Genomic DNA, 19,772 nt, shown 5'->3' with positions numbered 1-19,772 from the left:
ACACACACATATATCTAAACATACATCATAACCAATTTATCCATTTGGAAAAAGGAAAGCAAATTGGAGAAATAGTTAAAAGAAAGTTTAATTAGTCCCATGCAATGACCATTAGGTATTAACCAGCTAACCTAAATAGGTTATCTTTGAATCTATAAACAACAAGATATGATATAATCGAAAATTAAAATGTTAAAATGTATACTTCAATTGGTATTGACGAAGCCAATCTTCACCTTTCTCATAATAATCCATCTTATTAAAAACCTGTCGTGAGAAATGCATGGTGGATGCAAAAGAAGCAGCACCACGCCACGTGTCAAGTACAGCATCCGACGCTTTAAGGATCCTTATGGGGGTCCCACATGGCCTCATCATTCTGATTCCGGCTTCTAAACGTTCACTCATTCCAGGGTAAAGACAACTCCCACCGGTTATGAGGACGGAATTGGTGATTCCAATCACCTCTTCTTCCAAATCCAATCTTTGAGCTCTTGATTTGAGCCTTTGCATTGATACCCCAGCCATCTCGTCTAACCCTGCTTGTTCAATTCCAATTAGGTTTGGGTGGAAAAGAATCTCCGGGCACCGGAATCTTTCCACTCCGATCAGAATCTGGAAGTCTTCCTGCGTTAAAGGTCGGAAACGTGGTGGTTCGCTGCCGGAGGAGCTGGCCTCTGATTTCGGAAAGAATGTCGGGTCTATTTCCTGTCATTCAAGGGTAAAACGGTCATTTTACATGTTTTTTTAATAATGTTACTTTTACTAAGTTAAAAAAGATTTGGTTTTTCATCTAATAAAGGTAAAACAGTAAATTTGCACAACTTGGTTGAGCTTCATGTGGGCACTAGGCTTCTAACCCTGCTATTAAGGGTAAAACTGTCAAACTATACATTTTTGGCTGGGCTCCTTGTGGGCTCTAGCGCCATTAAGGGTAAAACGGTCAATTTACATACGGTCAACCTACACATTTGTGGCTATGCTCCTTGTGGGAACTGGGTTCTTATGCCAACCATTAAGGGTAAAACGGTCATTTTAATCATTTTGACTGGGCTCTTATGCCATCCAATGAGGGTAAAAAGGTCCATTTACACTTTCGGATGGCCCCTTGTTTGCATTGGGCTCTTATGGGAGCCATGAAGGGTAAAACGGTCAATTCAAACATTCTGGCTAGGCTCATTCATTGCATTCATGAAGGGTAATACAGTCGGTCAAGTCACACATTTTTTTGGCTAATGTTACTTTTATGGATAAAGATTTGGCATTTTAATCGTTTTGGTTGGACTCTTTGTGGGAATTAGGCTCCTTTGCAAGCCATGAAGGGTAAAACGGTCATTGTACACATTCAGCTAAAAGTTACTTTAACAGATATCATATTTTAAAAAAAAAAAAAAAAACTAACCCGGAGTCTAGAAGCAACACGTGTGAGCTCAGCTTCATCCTCATTGGGGCCCTCATCTTCATCATCATTATCTTTACTCATTTTTTTATATAATTGCCAATCTTCATCTTTAATTCCAAAAGTATCCTCCCCTTTCCCTCTATCAAAAGCAGCGGTTGTCAAAAGACGCATTCTCTCCTTTTGGGCAGCATTCAGTCTCTCTCCACGACCAACACCTCCAGACACATTATTGTTTTCATTTCCATGGTTGTTTCCATTTGTTTTTTGTCTTTTTCTCTGTTCCACTTTTTCAGATAAATCGTTGTATTTTATTCGCAATTGCTCCATGTAAAGTTCCGGATTCTCTCTACAACAAAATAAATAAATAAATTGTACCAATGCTTTATTTCTTTTTCCAATCAATGCATAAAAGTTTCAGATTTTTTTTTTCAGATTATGGAAAAATAAAAGGGTTGTACTTTCATTGATTCATTTAAGGGAAAAAAAAAAACAAACAGAAGATTATATGTTGGGCGTTTGCGGTTTAATTACCGATACTTATTTTTTTTTTTTCCAATCAAACCATGAAAGTTTCAGACTTTTTAATTCAAATTAATGCCAGAAATAGCAATGTACTTTCAATAATTTGTTTGAGGCAAACTACAAAAAAATTAATAATAGATAGATATTATATTGTGAGCAGTTTTGCAGTTTAACTACTAATATTTCACTTTTTCCAATTAAAATAAAAAAGTTTTGGACTTTTTTTCAAACTAACCACTTTGACCTGATATATCAGTTTCCCCCCATAATTTTCTTATATCAGGTTTCACCACAAAACCTTCAAATTAACCATTTTGACTGGTCATCAGGTCAAAATGGTTAACTTGGAAAAAAAATGTCAAATTCCTTATATTTTGATTGGAAAAAAACTAAGTATAAGTGGTTAAACCACAAAATTCCCCAAACTATAATGGTTCTGTAATTTGGCCTTTTGATGATTATAGTATACAGCATCATACTTTCATTAATTCATATTACAGCAATGTAGTTTGAAAAACAATGGATAGATTGTTTTAATAGTACAAAGTGTTAATAAGGAAAAGTTGAAAGTACATTGTTCTTTCTTGCATTTAGCAGAAAATAGAAATTATACGTTCATTCATATGAATATGATATGTGTTTTTAGAAAGATGAAGGGCGTGAAAGAAAGGTAGATAACATACAGGCGTCTTTGTTCATCTTCCTTGTTACGTCTTTCACGTTCTAATTCTTCTTCAAAACGCTTTTGTTTTGCTCTTTGTCTTCCTTCTGATGTGGTTTTAAGAAATAGTTGTCTTTTCTTTTCCTTGATCTATTAATTAAACCATAAATATTATATTCCAAGGTTAGCTAAATTCCATACAAGGTTACAAAGAATACCAGATTAAATGACTAAGGGTGGAGTTTGGTTATGTTAATGTTTTTATGTTGGAATCTGTCATGTGTTTGGTTTGTAGAAATAGGAATGGGATTCAATAACAAAAATTGAACATTTTTTTTATATTTTCATTTATATTTATTTTTTTTATATCTATTCATTTTAATATAGGTTTAATCTAAAAAAAAAAAAACTTATATTTTGTGTTTTTTCCAGATTAAACCTCAACAAAAAAATTGCCTAAAAAAACCTTGTATTTTTTCATTTTTCCAGAAAAAAGCCCTCAACTTTGTAATTTTTTCCAAAAAAAAAACTTCAACCTTCTAAATGCTTCCAAATAAACCCTCAACTTTTTTAGTTTTTCTTGAAAAAACTCACATTTTACAATTTTTTTTTGGCAAAAAATGACTAAAAGGGCCAAATCGGGAAACTTTAAAAAATACAAGATTTTTTTCAGTTAAAAAAAATTGAGATTTAATCCGGAAAAAACACAAAATATACGGTTTTTGTTTAAATTAAGCCTTTAATATATATAGTATATAACAAGGGTATTTTCGTCTTTTAGTAAAAGAACATGAATGGAATTCAATTTATTCCATCCATCGATATGGAATGTGTTGTTCTTTTGGCAACCAAACACATGATGAAATTGAATTTCAAATATGGATAAATGCAAGAGATAGCAACGTAATTTCATTTTTTTTTATTTAGCATAGAATCCAACTTTCATTTCTTCATATTTCAGCATTATGCTTACAAAATCTTGTTATCTAGGCATTGTATTTTGAGAAATCTACCCAAATATAGCCTTTTATTAAGTTTGATTGTTTGTAATACAAATACATGAAAGTATGATGCTAGATTAAACAAATGAATAAAAGTACGTTGCTATTTCTTGCATTTAAAAGTGACAAGTGCAATATACACAATACCTGTTCTGGGGTTAACATATTGTCAGGAATATCAATGAGGGTATACTTTTCTGTTGCAGAAGGATCTTGTTTCTCTTCAATTTCATCTTGCTCTCCTTTAGCTTTCCTTAATGATTGTGTTACTTTAACAATAGCAGATTCAATTTCTTGCTTAGAAATGTAACCAGTCTCAGCCAAGAAAGATGGAATATCATTTCCATTTACATGTCTAAGTTGTTGTATAAGAAACTCCAACCCCTTTAATTCATTTTCTAATTCATTAATTTTTGAAGATCTTTTTGCCTCAGCCATTTCCCGTAACCTTTGGCCATGTTTTTCCCTTAAGGCTGCTTTCCTAGCAATCTCCTCTTCTGAAGGTGGCTCTTCCACTGGTGTTGGTGTCCATGGAAGTTGCCAACACCTGGTCTTCTCTTCAGCTTCTTTTCCCCCTTTCTGTAATATTAAAATTCAAAAGGTTAAAATCTTTAGCCTTCGTTTGTTGCACAGGACATAACAAGATTCACTGATATGACATGACATGACACGACATAACAAATGGCATCATGACACCACAGAACAGGTTGGACTGACATGACATGACACAACAGAAAGGTGGGTTGTACTGACATGACATGACACAATAGAACAGGTAGGTTGTACTGACATGACATGACACAACAAAACAGATAGGGTGTAATAACATGACATGACATGACACAAAAGGTTGTACTGAAAAGACAGGACAGAACATGTTGTACTAACAAGATTCACTGATACGACATAGCAGGACAGAACAGATGGCATCATGACAAAGCAGAGCAAGTTGTACTGATATGATATGACATAGCAGAACAGGTTGTACTGACATGACATGACAAAAGGTTGTACTGACATGACATGACATGACAGAACAAGTTGTACAGACACAACAGAACAAGTTGCAGTGACATGACATAACACAACAAAACATGTACTAACATGACATGACACAACAAAATAGCATATCATGTTGTACTGACAGTACACATGACATGACAGAACAGGTTGTACTTATGAGACAATAAGATAAAGGAGATGTCATGATTGTACTACAGACCGGCAGTGGGATTGATGTGGATGAGACAAAAATTAATTTTTTTTTACAGACTTCAATCTCTCGTTTGTGCAAAGGACGATAATGTCCACACCATTCTAATAATTTGAAAATAACCCTAGAAAGCTTGTTAAGTCTAGAAGAGTAGAGGGAAAATTTATTAAATATAGAGTTGATGATATCATAAAACCTGAAACAATCTAACTTCCGAAGCATAATCGAGGGTGATATAACAATGTTCCATTTTCAAATCTTCTACTTTTTCCCATGTAAGCCTTGCCCTGTTTTATACATTCCAAGATGTCAAAAGATACTCATGGAAGTCTCAAACATGATTACAAGGAAACATAAAAATTCTATTCTCACATGTGATGTGGATATTTAAGTGATAGAAGTTGCTTTAGGTAATCAGTGACATGATAACCACCAACATTTGTACGACAACATGCTTCATAAACAGGCTCTCCATTGATAAACTGAATTCAAATGAGACAATGGAGTAAATAGAAACTTTGTCAAATTGTCTACATAACCAAAAATTACATAAGCACACACACACACACACACACACATATATATATATATATATATATATATATATATATAAGTATTATATACACACACATACAGGGATCACATGGCTTGTGGAAAACCCTGAGCAAATTGCGAGACCATCTCTATCACAAATTCCAAGTTTTTGATTGTACTTATAGCTGAAAGCAGCATCCACACCAAAAGCTGAGAAATAAAGATGGTTAAAATAAGAAAAATAAACAAATAATGAATAAATTACAAGTTAAAATTCATATGTTTCATACCTATAGAAGGAACCCCGTATGTTTCAAATAAAAGTTCAGCCATTTTACTACGTGATTGTACTGGATTGCATGCACATTCTGTAATGAGGATAGGATGATTAATCTGTTCTGACATCAATGACAAAGAAAATAACAAATTGTTAGCAAATATAATACAACTAGAAATATGCATGTCATGGTTATATACTTATATATGATCTAATGACAACTTGAAAAGAACAAAATAAGTATGCAGATGTACCGGAGATTCATCTGCCCCTAATCTATCAAATGCAAAGTCAAGAATCTACAAGGAAAAAGCAACCAAGGTTATTTACCAGAGATAAAGAAAACTAAACAAAATCATACAAATCTGCAATTTTAAGATTGTTTTCATGGTTAACTCAAGCATCACTAAAGATGAAAAGCTTACATATTCCATTATCTCAAACTGGAAGACAACATCATTATCGAATGCTGAACGTGGTCCAGAACGGGTGCAATCAAAGTACTTTAGCAAAGCAGGATCATGGTCACCAACAATTGTCACTGTTTCCCCTGCATAAGTGCATAAGAAAAAAGAAAAAAATGGTTACTAACATATGGAGTTTTTCCACATTGCCATATAGTTCTTGAATCAATTCTCTAAAAATCTTAACAAGAATTGCTATCGGTTATGTGCAGTGTTGTTAAAACCCTAAAGATAATGAGATCCTCAATGTAGCTCATGAGACATCTTCCATCCATCATCCCTCGTTTATCTTTAGACAACATCACAAAAATACTAGACATAGCTGAAAAGCACATGCCTTGTATCTTTCAGGTATCAATCATTTAAAGAAGCTATGTGTTTAGACTTATGACAAACTTTCTGCTTATGAAATCTTAATTGGATATACATTATGTTATTAATTTACCAATATCTCTTTTCAATATGTCACTACATAGTAAAGAAAAAATAATAATAATAAACATGTAATATTTCACACAAAAATCAAATAACTTCAGCGGGGAAAGAAAAGAATTTGAATTTTCAAAATCAAAGCATGGCATTTCCTGAGAATGACGAAATGGAATGAGTATAAGAAGGTCAGGAAGAGAACAAGCGTTTCATCGCAATTAATCAAACAATCAACACAAAGTTGTAAAATAGGAGTTAGTATACCGGTTATCTTGTGGCGAGGTCTCTGAACAATGTTGCGAAAGATGATCCGAGGTTCACTCTCTCCTGCCCATCTACAACCAGCACACACGAACATAATAGCAATATCAACACACTCACGAACGCATGTATAGTACAAATGATGTGTCGAGTAGCTTTAAGAACAATATCAAACTTTTATCAGAAAATTTTAATTTTACCCAATTCTGAAGTAAGATGCGCCATTGTCGATGACGATTGGGCAGCTTGCAGGTATGAGATTGTAATCTGATTGCCTCTGCGTTTGCGATATGAACGGCATTTGCCCTATCTGAGGCCAATTTTTATCACAAAAAAACTTGACGACGATCCAGAGGGAGAAAGCGTGCCCTAGCTTCTTCCACTTGAACTTTCAAGCGCCCAAAGTCCAAACTCAACATCACCTGTTCATCTTTCACAGAAGAAGCTAACAGTGGACCGGGCGGTTTGCTGAGTATATTCAACACTGTTTTAGACCGGGTTTTCCTAGTATTTGGGTTACCTAACATGTTTAGCCCAATAGGTCTAAATATCACGGATCACTATATTTAATATTCTTAGGCCCAAAAAGGTTTATTATTTATTGGTTTGACCACAATAACCATGTTCTTATTATTTACTTTTATAAAGTGGAAAGCATTGTGACGGATTGTTTGATTGATAATATACTATTTAGATTATTTTTATAATGTTCTCTTATATACAAGGTCAATTTTTGTAATTTTTGTGAAGCATGGGATCATGTTTGTAAATTCGATGATAGGGACTAATACAGTAATTTTGAAAAATAAAGGACCATTCCTATTATCTCGTAACTAGTGCATGAATAGTACTTATTAAATATTAATATTTGATATATATAAATACATTTAAAAATAAAATAATTTTTTTATTAAAAATATAAACGGGTTGGCAAGTCAAGCCGTTTATTTTTTGAGAAACCCATATATAACCCGTTTAATAAGCAGGTTGGCGGATTAGCGGGTTGAAAAACTCAACCCAAACTCATTTATTTTGTATCGTGTCGCGGGTCGTGTCGAAAATTGTCACCCATATATATATATATATATATATATATATATATATATATATATATATATATATATATATATATATATATATATATATATATTGGTAGTCATTAGAAAGGTATCGACGATGCAGTTAATACAAGAGTAATATTGAATATTTTTTATATTAGTTTAGTACAAATATTAATAAACCTATTTAAAATAGTATTATAAAGGGTTGTTTAGTCGTTTAAGTAGCTATGTAACGTTTGTATTCTGGTATGTATCTTTTTATGGACTCATGCATGTGTTAAGACCCTTATTAAGATCTTTTGAGCTTTAGAGCCTCATTAAGCCATGTATGCACGTAAAATTGCCAACTTTACGTGATATGTCACCTTAAGGAAGTCAGATCTGAGAGTATGGAGTAAGGGCTAAGCGGATTAAGTGTTTAATGATATGCGATGGCCAACTGGGGAGTACGCTGGACGTACAAGCTGGTACGTACTAGCCCTAAAGCGTGTACACTAAGCGTACGGGCAGAGTACGCCCTGTTGGATTAATGTCTAAGTCCATAACTATATTTTGTATGTACTTGACCCGACTCGGCATGGTCCATTTGGGTTGCACTTCACCGACACAATTTATATGAATAGTCTTTTGAGAATAATATATTTATGATTTATATTAATATATTATAAGTTCTAATATATTAATATGGAATCATATTATTTAATTAGTATTGATCAAGAACTAATTTAGAATTAATTAAGTGATCAAAATGAACTAATTAAATATGGACTCTTATATATATGAAATGGGCCAAGTTCATTTAGGTTGGGCTAAGCTATCATGGATAGTCCATGGAGTTTTAACCCATGGATCCTATGAAATGAAAGGTCATGGGTATTAGGGTTTACATGAATGTAACCCTAATCCTCCATACTATATAAAGAGGCCTTTGGCACAAGAAATGGCACTAGTGTGTGAGGACATAAGAGTGGGCCGATTTTAGTGTGCATACATATTCTCTCAAATTCTTCCAAGGTGTTTTGGTGATTTGTGATTCCACTTGAGGCTTCCACACTATTGGGGCTAAGCTCTTAAAGCTTGAAGATATCAAGCTACATCAAAATGTATGTCATCTAACTAGAACTTTATAGTATAGGTGCTTCATAATATGCTAGTTAGGATGAAACCTTGGAATATTTAATATTTGCATGCAGAATAGAGAAAACATAGATCCAAGGTTTATAGGGTTGCATGTACACCATAGGAGTGTTAGAATGCTCAAAACCCATCACGCCCCACATACTCAACAGTGGGCTTCAGAATTTTTGGATTTTGGTTATTAGGCCCATGTTGGACCTTAGGAGTCTATGGCTTTGTTGGGCCATCAGAATTCTATTTTTGGGCTGATGCCATTTTATTGGACTCTTTTGGTTAAATGACCACAAAGGGATTTGGGCCCAATTTGGATGATTGGACCATATTTGGACTTTGGGTGATCATTTTGGAATTTGGGACTTTTGGATAGCTGGCTTGGGCCTTGGCCTTGGGACAAGTTAAGTAAAGGGTAAAATGGTCTTTTACCCTAGTTTAGACTCTTAGTGTGAGTCGGGATTGAATTATTAACCGGATGTTGTTTTATGTTGATAGTGCGGAGGTTTTAGCGGACCAACAGCCAGAGATTTATACGTGAGATTCAACAGTCTAAGGTGAGTTTCCTCACTTTGTTTAGCGGGTCGAAGGCACCAATGTCGGTCCATGGTTTATTATGTAGGATGCTAGATGTCTGCGTAACTCTTGCATGTGTATGTATTGGTATGTATACCGAGTGAGGCTCGATGTCAGGCAAGACCCGATTACTGTATTGTATGTTGTTATCTTTGTGATTATCGCATGTGTTAGTATGATTATATGTTTATATGCTTATATGTGTATCGGGTGGAACCCAATTTCAAGTGGGACTTGGTTATTGATAGATTTGTAAATCGAGCGGGGCTCGATGACGATCGGAGCCCGAGGTCGGGTGAGACTCAGGCGGGGCCCGATGAAGGGAGGGGGCCCCGTATGTGTTTATTATGTGTGGTATGTGGTATTTTGGGGAACTCATTAAGCTTTGTGCTTACGGTTTTCAGTTTATATTTCAGGTACTTCTTGTTCAAAAGGGAAGAGCTGGGGATGATTGCAGAGCACACACCATTTTATTCCGCATTTTGTGATTTAATATGATATTTTGTGATGTAGTGATATATTTTGTTTTATCTTGGTTGTATGACAATGTTTGGATTACCATTTTATTAAATTAAAATTGAAATTTTTTTGTCTTATTTTTGGGACGTTACAAACTATAAGGGAGCTTTTCGAAAATTTGTTTACTATAAATAAGAGGCTCTAGCCTTTCATATTTCTTGCACAATTTTCTTGATTCAAGGGTCTTTGTCTTCTTACCCTCGAGCATGTCAATCCTTCGTGATTTGACATCTTTTTCTGGTGTTTTAGTACCGTAAGTTGAGCGTTGAAGCGTCGGAGGAATCTTTTCAGAAGAAAGACTTAATGACGAAGTTCTGCCCGTGGAGTTCTAAGTTTTCGCTAGACATCTCATAAGGTGAGTTACACTTACTACTCTTGTTAAGTGTAATTTATATTTGTGTTCATCATTATTGTTATGAACTTATAAATAAGATTTATCAGTAATTCCAGTTATAATACTGAGTGATCTACTTATGGGAGTGATGTCCAGGCTAGATCTGTGAGGTGTTTAAAGTGGAATTTCCAAACGATACATCTTTTTATCAAACAAATCCTACTTCGATATAATCTTACCTGGTCATTCCTTATCAGGTAGAACTTGAAGTATTTTTTTTTTGGATTACTGAAGAATCCGATAACGATTAATATAACCCATATAAATATGAAAGAATACTAAGACTTAGTAATATTCGCATTTAGGTCGTTTAAAAGGAAAAAGTTGAAATGTTAGCCAAGGAGCTGACTTTCCCTTAAGTCTTCCACCTCAATCAAGTGGGTACATAGTTACTTTCAAGAACATGATTTAATACAAGTATTTATTAAAAGTATTAAATATTAGTTGAAAGTTTATATGTGAATTATTTGCTTATTATATATCGGGAATATGTGTTAAATGTATATTTGGTAATACTTACACTGTACGAATCGGATAAGATTGTGGTTATGTTATAAGAAATATTTGGTAATACTACATGACTATCTTAAAATAAGTATCTTTACTTAAGAATAATAAATGTATACCAAATACTTACTGTTTAACTTTGTGTTAAATGTATACCTATTTTATGATAAGTATTTTCCTAAATTAACAATCGTTTTGGAAATTGATTATAGGTATAGTAGTCATGTCTAGTTATAAACTAAGACTCATATAAGATACTTAGTTCAAAGTAAATTGAATAAGTGCTTAGTTATACCCGATATTGCAGTAGTATTTTATAAACATGAAATTTGTGTTTAAGATGGATTATGGGTTTAATAGTCATGTCTATTTACAAACTAATACTTGAAAGGAATGCTTAGTTCAATTAAGCTCGAATTTTGGGTAGTTTTATACCAAGGGTGTATGTGAGATTAGAACAACGAGTAGAGTTGTGTTCTATGACAGTTTTGCATGTCAGGGCATGGGTTACATACCAGAGTATTGAACTATTATTCCTCCTCTTTTTTGGATAGCCGTAAATGGCGGGTCTGTATCAGGCAACTAGTTAGGTATGTCTGGTCATCTCCTAGAGTAAGACGACAAGAGGCAACTAGTTAGGTATGTCTGGTCATCTCATAGAGTAAGACAACAACACTTGACTAATCTAGACAAGTCTCGTGAATTACGTTGTTAATGTGGATTTATAACCCACAAACATATTATGTAACATAACAGATATCCATTCTCGTTGGTGTTTATAATCTATCCTCTAATGGTTGCCTTTATTGACTTCTACTTCCATGGAATCCCCAAAGCAGATGACTCTACTCGTTGTTTACAGTGATCCATCAGTTTAGATCTTAAGGATCAATGTTATAGGATCAGTATGTGAGAATTGATGGGACGAGGTAGATTGTCTTATGGATATCTATGATAAATGATATATTGTTGGTAATAATTGGTTTTGCAGGTTTATTATTTATGGATTAATATCATAATAATATTGTAGGATTGAAAACACTATGTTTCTCACCAGGTTTCTCCAAACCTGACCTAGTCAAACTATATGCATCACAGGTAACAAAGCTAAAGCTGCTGGAACTTGATTAGGATGTCGAGTGATTAAGAGACAACATGCAATAGTGTTCAGGACTGTTAGGTGTTTACGATGTAACATATGTTGTGTATTTATTAACTATTGTATTGAGAATCCATTTCAATTAATAAAACCAAAAGTATCCAAAAGTCAAGGGCAGACCGAAGACAATAAAAGTCAACTGAGTTATTGACCGAACACCTTAATATGGTTAACCGAACACATTAAAGAATTCGGTCTAGAAATTCAACCAAAAATCAAACAAAATTCGGTCTAAACTTTGACCAAAAATCCTGGACTTTGACCAAAACACTTCACTGAACACCCTTAAAGATAATGAAACTGAACACTGTGATTTGTTATACCGAAATTCCTTAAGTTTCGTGATTTAAATCATAAGGTTCCAGGATAATTCCGATAATTCAGATGAAGATTACGAAGAACACAAAGAACTTCCAGAATTTCAAGAACAGTTAATCGATGATTAGGCAAAAATTGATTAATTTCAATAGAAACTAGTTAATCTCCAATTAAGAAAAGAGTTCTCAAAACTACTAAAAACAGGTTTCCAAGGTTCTTGAATTGATTGATACCTGCACGAGGCTCTGATACCAATTGTAAGTCCCAAAACAATATATCTCACATAATATCAATCAATCTATTTAGTGAATGCGCAATGTAAACCAAATAGTGATTCAAGAACACTCAAAATAACTTAATGCACACGATTGTATTTGAAGAAATCGTCTGGTACATCAAGGAAAGCCTTCACAGCCGGATACACCAACAAGAATAAAAATGAACGAACAACCTAAAACAATATTTGGCTAAGCTTAAATATGAACCAAGTATACAACCCATTAACACCCAAGCCCATTCATGACCGAAATCACTAGATGATTTCGGTCCAGCTAACCGAGAATACATTAAAGCCTTAAAAAAATAACATTTCAAGCCCAAGAACAAAAACACTATATGCCCAGCATAAACCACAAAAATATAACCCAACATCAATACATGATTTGATAAGTATGCATTTTGACGTTTTGTAGGATCGAAGAAAAGGAAGGAAGCTTAAAAGAAGAGTAAGTTGAGTCTGATCGTGAAGAGATGGATATTAATCACATGGTTCGATGATCGGCTTTTTGAGCTGCTGCTTAGGAGTTATGATAGATTGATTAGGAATATTTAGAAACATAGTTTTCGCATGTATTTGTATTGTAAAGACAAGTTTTCCGCACATTAATAAAATTGTTTTTATTTACATTATATTTCCTTGCAGTGGCATTTATGGAAAATTGGTGTTTATATATTTCTATTATTAGCAATGTTTAAAATGGATTTGATTCTTGGTTATATCATTTATGGTAGTATCGTAATTTGCTAAGTGAGGAAGGATTCTCATCACCCAAATTTCAATTGGATAGAAACTTGGAATCATACCATTTGAATTGTGTGATCTATGAGAATCTTGATCCTTGGTAAATTGAGACTAATTCCTTGTTCATATATGTATGTGATTCAAGTGAAAGGCTAAAGGATCTAGTACACATTTATGTGCACTGGTCAGATCCACCACAAAGGACGTTAAAGTCTATTCGTCATGATTTACTGATAGGTCGGTAAATATGGTTATGCTTACAAGATTAAGTGTAATTCTAGTACCTTGAAAAGTTTCAAAGTATAGCAGAACGAATAAGAAGAACCAATTAGGCAGAAAGATAAATTTCTCCAATCTGAAAGGAAAAGAGAGAACTTTAGTATCATGTTTTATGATCATCCTAATGATTATGGAACCATGTCACAATTAATCCTCTAAGGACACCTTAGTGCATTTTCATGACTAAGAAGAGGTATCGGGAAATGTAGAAATGGTTAAATCAAGAAGATGAGTCATACTTCGTTCCAAAGTTGAGTATTAGAGTCATACTCTAGTTACTCCAAGTTGTACCTTGAGTGACATGTTTTAAGTAGGTTTATAACACCTCATGAAATGTGGAGTAGAAATGTTTCTTACTCTTGCACATTTGAAATTGGTAGTTGTGATGTTTTGGCTAAAATAAAGACCAACTAAGACCAATTACATGAAGCGTTATCTTGATAAGAATCCATACCAACTCTTGAATATTTGTTTGTCAAGAAATGTTGCTTGACAGAGAATCTTATATGTAAAGAGGTCAGTGGGAGTCTTAATGGTCTTGAATAGTTTTAAGAACTAATCAAGAATAAACCTTTTAGTTATCACTAGCACATGACTTGAGATTTATAACCTGTCATGTTGACATGATCTTGTTTCGATGACCATTATAGTTAAGTAGACCATATGTGTGAGTTCTATGAGTTCTCATTTGATTGCATAAGGAAAAATACCTTGATCAGTGAAAGTACATTGATCAGTGTAGGTGAGCTGCTCAATAATTTGGAGGCACTGGTAGGCCCTTGTGCTGCCGAATGGCAAGAAATTAAGATTAAGCAGGTTCAATCCATATGAGTTTGAATTTGTCATAAACCTTGTCTTATGATAGTGGTTTGAAATTACAAGTTCACATGGATAGAAACACATACACCATAAAATCTAAGTGGCAAGAGGTTTCTTTCAACTTCATGAAAATGATTGTGAGGAAACGCTTTCACTAAGTAGATTTCAAAGGATTAGAGTAAGAAGTTGTGGTAATTGCGTTCTCAAATTTGAGTATGATTACGACATCCCTTTTCATAGTTCAAATTGTGAGAAATGGCAAATAGTTTGAACATTCGGGACTTATTTCCATAAGTTATAAAAGGGGTTAGACACACACATAAGTTGTCTAATGAAAGGTGTTTGAGCTTGAGAAGTCTTGACAAAGAATTATCGAAGTACCACGTATCAGACATCTGAACTTCGGTAAGAAAGTCAATAAGTATTGATTTCTAGAAGTCTAGCTGATTTCTGAGTACATGTAAAAGCTAGTGGGAGGATAATTGTTATGTTGGTAAGAACATAATTGTTATGCTAGTGGGAGCCTGATTATTATGTTAAGTGTTGCAAGTTAGCAATGCTATTTATAGGAAACCAAGTTCTAAGTTTGCAAAGTTGTAGAATTTGGAAATTGTTTCGCTATAGTAAGATTTAAGGGAGAGGGCAATTATACTTCATTCAAATCTAAAAGTTTAGATTGAAATTTTAATCAAACTAAGTCATGGACATATATGAATATCATGTTGAAATGTTTCAACATAGGAAATTCTATATTTGGGAATATTTTAGCAAAAGACTGGTCAAGTATCATATCTTTATGTAAGACATTATGAATCGTATCCTATATGCTTCGAGTATAGGATTGATTTCATATGCTATAATCTTCGCATGTTCTGATGTTTCCAAATGCCTAGCGCATTAAGAGGGAAAAAGGACTAGATATGACTGAAGTTGTTAAACAACTGTCAAGGTCAATCTAAGATTTACCGAAGATTGGTTGCTTGTGGACAGTTGGAAGTATAGTAATGGATGGACCATATTGATATAATTCTGAATAGATAGGATTCTATTAAGAATAGATTGTCATATGGAAATTATGGAAATGTTTCCATAATAGGAGTTGGATATTGAGAATCTTTATGTAAGTTAGAAACTTTTATGCAAGAAGGATGTTCAAGGAATGTACCTTGAATGCGAGACTTCATTTATGGGGAATTGTCTTGTAATAATCTCTAATGGAATGTTTTGTAATATCATTAGTCGAGTCTTTGTGACTTTTGTGCCTAGACATTACAAAACGATCATTACATGTAAGTTTAGACTCTAACATATTCTAGTAGTGGCAATAACTTGGCATTCTTACACTTGTGATAAAGATTTGGAATTGTGAAATGAGCATCATTGGAAATGTGTTCGTTTGATCTATTTCACAAGGAAATGACCATAGATAAACATAGTATGCATGCTTGGAGCATGGGATGACTATTGTTTTAATTCAGGTGGTTGATTAGTCGAAACAGTGTACAATGAATAAAGTCCGATTAATATGGTGATTAAATAATAAGTGTTTTATTTATATTCAAAAGTTTTGAGACCATAGTTAATTAGATAATTCTCGTGTTTCACTTCACATGTTTTGCTTACCGAATAATAGGATTATACGAACATCCACAGTCGATCATACTTTGGAAGTAAGTGATGAGGTAAGACTGTCATGAATCCGACTGTAGATTGTCTAAGTGTTTAGACATAGCACAAGTTTGTTGCAGTGTTCATGAGTACTCTTGAAATAGGATTTGAGTATTGGATTAAATCTATGCTCATTTGAATCAGTTCATGGATTATATCATGAGTGATTATGAGACGATAATATCTTATATTCTTGAAACAAAGACATATGAGTTGCAGTTTACAAGTCGGTTTCACATTAATGATACGTAAACGCGCCAGTAACTTGGTGTTATAAAATGTATTATTGTGTGTGACTTGATGAGTAAATTAAGCAAGCATATGAGTTGAAGTTTATCCGTTCCTTTTACCCTAAGAGGGATAAAAGCGATATATGTGGGCCCCTCGATGATTTAGTGATGACACCCTAAGAGCTTGGCCAAGCCTGGACTAAGTTGATGTGTTCAATTGTAGTCTATTCTCAATCGTCAAAAATAGGAAATCGGGAAACAACACATGGGCATAGAGAATGATTATGAATCCATGTCTTATGTCCATACGATATCTTGTAGAATGGAGGAATATTTGATCACTTATCTAAAGAACGCACTACTTATAAGATCAGAGTTTGACAACGGCTTTTGAAAGCTACGATTCCTAGTCAAATTTTGAAGTCATACTTGCAATAATAGTTATTAGACTTATCCAAGTAGGAGGTTGTTGGATTAGGTGTCTAAGCACATAAATATTATTGGTATATACTTGATTTGATATGTAGCATGGTCCTTTTGGGTTGCCTTCACTCATGCAACTTGATAGGATGACAAGTGGAAAGAGAGAGAGGGAGTAGGATTTATTATATGAATAACAAATTGGTACTCAAAATGATTTTATTAATATATTACAAGATTAATATATTATTTGGAAATCATATTATTAATTGGTAATTATTCAGAAATTAATTTGATATTAATTTTGGGATTAAAGAAACTGATTAATAATTGAGGGACTGTTCTGCAAATCATTAATAGTTGCAGAATTGGGTTGATGGATTCCATAAATTGGAGTGGACGAAATCATATTGGGAAGCCCAACAGATTTCGTCCAAGGTATCTAAAGAAGGAGTTCATGGGTTGTTTGTTGCCTAAGCAAGGTATTAGCGTTTCCACCTGAAAACCCTAGCAACCACAACTATATATAGAACCCTTTACCATGCGATTTTCGGCCCTGAGATTCTAAGAGAACCCTAGCTGAAAATCCTTCCCTCTCCAAGTCATTCTTTGCATTGGGTGTTTGTAACTTCGTTAGAGGTGCAACACTTGGGGCACTAGGCTTTCAGAAGTCAAGGATTGTTCTTGTTATTACAATATAACAAGTGAGGTAATCATCTAACCCTAGTTTATATGTCAATTTCGAAAATTGTATGCTAGTCATAGGGTTATTGCTTTGGAGTTTGTATTTGCATGTTCAATAGAGAAAAACTTAGATCCAAAGCAATTAGGGTTGCATGTACACCATAGGAATGTTGTAATGCTCAAAAGTCAAAACCCATCAGTACAACCAAGGATCCTGAACTTTGGTGACGCAGGATCCTCAGAGAATCATCAGAAGAACATAGTTCCTGCCACCGTGGTGTCACCCTAGGGACAACTATGGACAACCAAGCACCCGTGATCAATGATCTCAATGATCCTTTCAATACTCCTAGAAACCTCGATTCTAGTAACTTCTTAAACAAAAATACTATTAATACCAACTATACTAATGTTGATGCAAGAATAAATTCAAACATGGCCAGGGAACTTCAGCAACTGAGGCAAATGATCACCAGTGTACTCGGAGTGGTCCAACCAATACCTGAAGCGTCTCCAACAAGTCACAGAATCTTGAGATTTGCTCCCGCGATAGCCGATACCGAAGTTCCTAAGCGCTTTCAAACTCTCATCATGAAGCTATTCGATGGAACTACAGATCCCGAAGAGCATATAGCCCAATACAGAAAGGATGGAGATCATTCCCATCCCAGGGAACTTGAAGGAAGCTTGCCTGTGCAAAGGCTTTGGTTCGAACCTTACAGGATCAGCCCTCAAATGGCTGCTAAACGTTCCCCCATACTTCATTAGTTCATTTGCACACTTAGTCAATATGTTTAATAACCAGTTTTCTTGCAGCAGAACCTTCGAGAAGATCACTAGTGATCTCTACCAGGTGGTTCAAGATCCTAAGGAAAAACTTAGGGACTTTGTTAACAGGTTTGTCAGGGAAGCTCTAAGCATCCCCAACATCGACATGGCCACCGCAGTAGAGGCATTTAAACTGGGACTAAGAAAGGATTCATCATTCTATGAAGACCTTGTAATGACCGCATGCAAAAGATTGGATGAAGTCAGGTGCCGAGCATTGAGGTTCATAGGAATCAAAGAGGATAGAGAAATCCAAAATAGAAGCAACCCTGTGAATCAATATGAGAATCCCAATAGAAAGGCCGAATCCTCGACTTCAAGATCCTACAAGTCGAAGCCCTATTCCAAACTGGATCATCACAGGGTCAATGCCCTCAAAGATGAAGGAGAAAAAGGAAAAATTCCTAAAATTACTGACTATTGTTTTTCTGTGGATATTTCAGGTGTAATTCATGCTATGCATGATCTTGGAGACAAAGCAAGATGGCCGAAAAGGGATAACAAGTCCATCACTTGGAAAGATAAGTCCAAATGGTGCGCTTACCATGAAGACTTTGGCCATGTGACAGAGGACTGCATAGCCCTAAGAAAAGAAATCAGCCACCTCCTTAGTAAGGGACACCTCAAAGAGATCATAGACAGAAAAAGAGAAAAACACAGGGAGAACAGCCAGGATGGTCACAGGATCGCCGAGAAACCAGGATCTCCACCCTCTGACGCTAAGATAATTAATGTTATCTCAATCGGATCTAACATCTTGGTACCTCTTATTCTCAGGCTAAAAGACACGCCAAGGTCTCTATAACAAAAAAGGAAGATAGTGCACGGAAGAATTCCATGGTTAGGAGTGAGAAGGAGATCACGTTTGACAAGATGCATAGGGAAGGAATTCAGGATCGTCACCATGACGGACTCGTAATAACATCGTATATGGCTAACCATTTCTTCAAAAGGATCCTTGTTGACGGAGGATCCTCAGTCAGTATCGTACTCCTAGACGCTCTGAAAAGAATGAATATCCCTTAATCATAGATAATCACGAGATCCTCAGTCCTCATAGGACTTAGCAGGGAAACAAAACACACGATTGGGGAGATAAAGCTACCAATACACATTGAAGGGGTAAACTCCGTACAAAATTTATATGTTATTTACACCCTATCTTCTTATAATGTGATACTAGGTAGACCATGGATCAACGAGATGAAAGCAGTGCCATCAACCTATCATCAATGTGTAAAAATACTTACTCCATTGGGGACAGTAATGATCATGGGAGATCAAAAAGAATCGAAAGAATGTTATAAAACCTCTATGAAATCCACAATCAAACCTCAACAAACATAGCAATTAAGATAGGGGAACGACATGTTCTAGAAACAAAGGAACAGGACGTG

General features: G+C 34.7%; 2 protein-coding genes across 3 annotated transcripts; one reads left to right on the top strand and one right to left on the bottom strand.

The window, feature by feature from the left end:
- Positions 1–63: 63 nt before the first annotated feature.
- Positions 64–7,202, bottom strand: LOC111885173 (actin-related protein 5). Of its 2 annotated transcripts, XM_023881457.2 has the most exons (12): positions 6,965–7,202; positions 6,768–6,838; positions 6,036–6,160; positions 5,865–5,909; positions 5,624–5,726; positions 5,434–5,543; positions 5,172–5,281; positions 4,996–5,086; positions 3,734–4,165; positions 2,608–2,735; positions 1,403–1,748; positions 64–708 (listed from the first exon to the last, which is right to left on the bottom strand). In XM_023881457.2, the coding sequence occupies exons 1-12, from the start codon at positions 7,063–7,065 to the stop codon at positions 193–195; spliced, it is 2,178 nt and encodes a 725-aa protein (XP_023737225.1). In that variant the 5' UTR covers positions 7,066–7,202; the 3' UTR covers positions 64–192. The 2 variants fall into 2 exon arrangements, with proteins under 2 accessions (XP_023737225.1, XP_023737226.1); XM_023881458.3 differs by lacking the exons at positions 6,768–6,838; positions 6,965–7,202 and having other exon boundaries at positions 5,624–5,731; positions 6,036–6,130.
- Positions 7,203–18,337: 11,135 nt separating this feature from the next.
- LOC111885204 (uncharacterized) lies at positions 18,338–19,180 on the top strand. Its single transcript, XM_023881483.1, has one exon. It carries the CDS (start codon positions 18,338–18,340, stop codon positions 19,178–19,180), a length of 843 nt encoding a protein of 280 aa, XP_023737251.1.
- Positions 19,181–19,772: the final 592 nt, after the last annotated feature.

The sequence above is a fragment of the Lactuca sativa genome, chromosome 9 (genome assembly GCF_002870075.4).
Source record: "Lactuca sativa cultivar Salinas chromosome 9, Lsat_Salinas_v11, whole genome shotgun sequence".
Lineage (NCBI taxonomy): Eukaryota > Viridiplantae > Streptophyta > Magnoliopsida > Asterales > Asteraceae > Lactuca > Lactuca sativa.
This window is presented reverse-complemented; position numbering and strand designations above follow the sequence as displayed.

Excerpts from the sequence above, each read along its gene's own strand:
- LOC111885173 (XM_023881457.2), bottom strand. The coding sequence starts at position 7,065 with ATGCCGTTCATATCGCAAACGCAGAGGCAATCAGATTACAATCTCATA. Across the intron at positions 5,727-5,864 it reads TAGGGGCAGATGAATCTCCG|ATTAATCATCCTATCCTCAT; the intron begins GTACATCTGCAT and ends ATGTCAGAACAG. Across the intron at positions 5,282-5,433 it reads CCACAAGCCATGTGATCCCT|TTTATCAATGGAGAGCCTGT; the intron begins GTATGTGTGTGT and ends ATTTGAATTCAG.
- LOC111885204 (XM_023881483.1), top strand. The coding sequence starts at position 18,338 with ATGTTTAATAACCAGTTTTCTTGCAGCAGAACCTTCGAGAAGATCACT.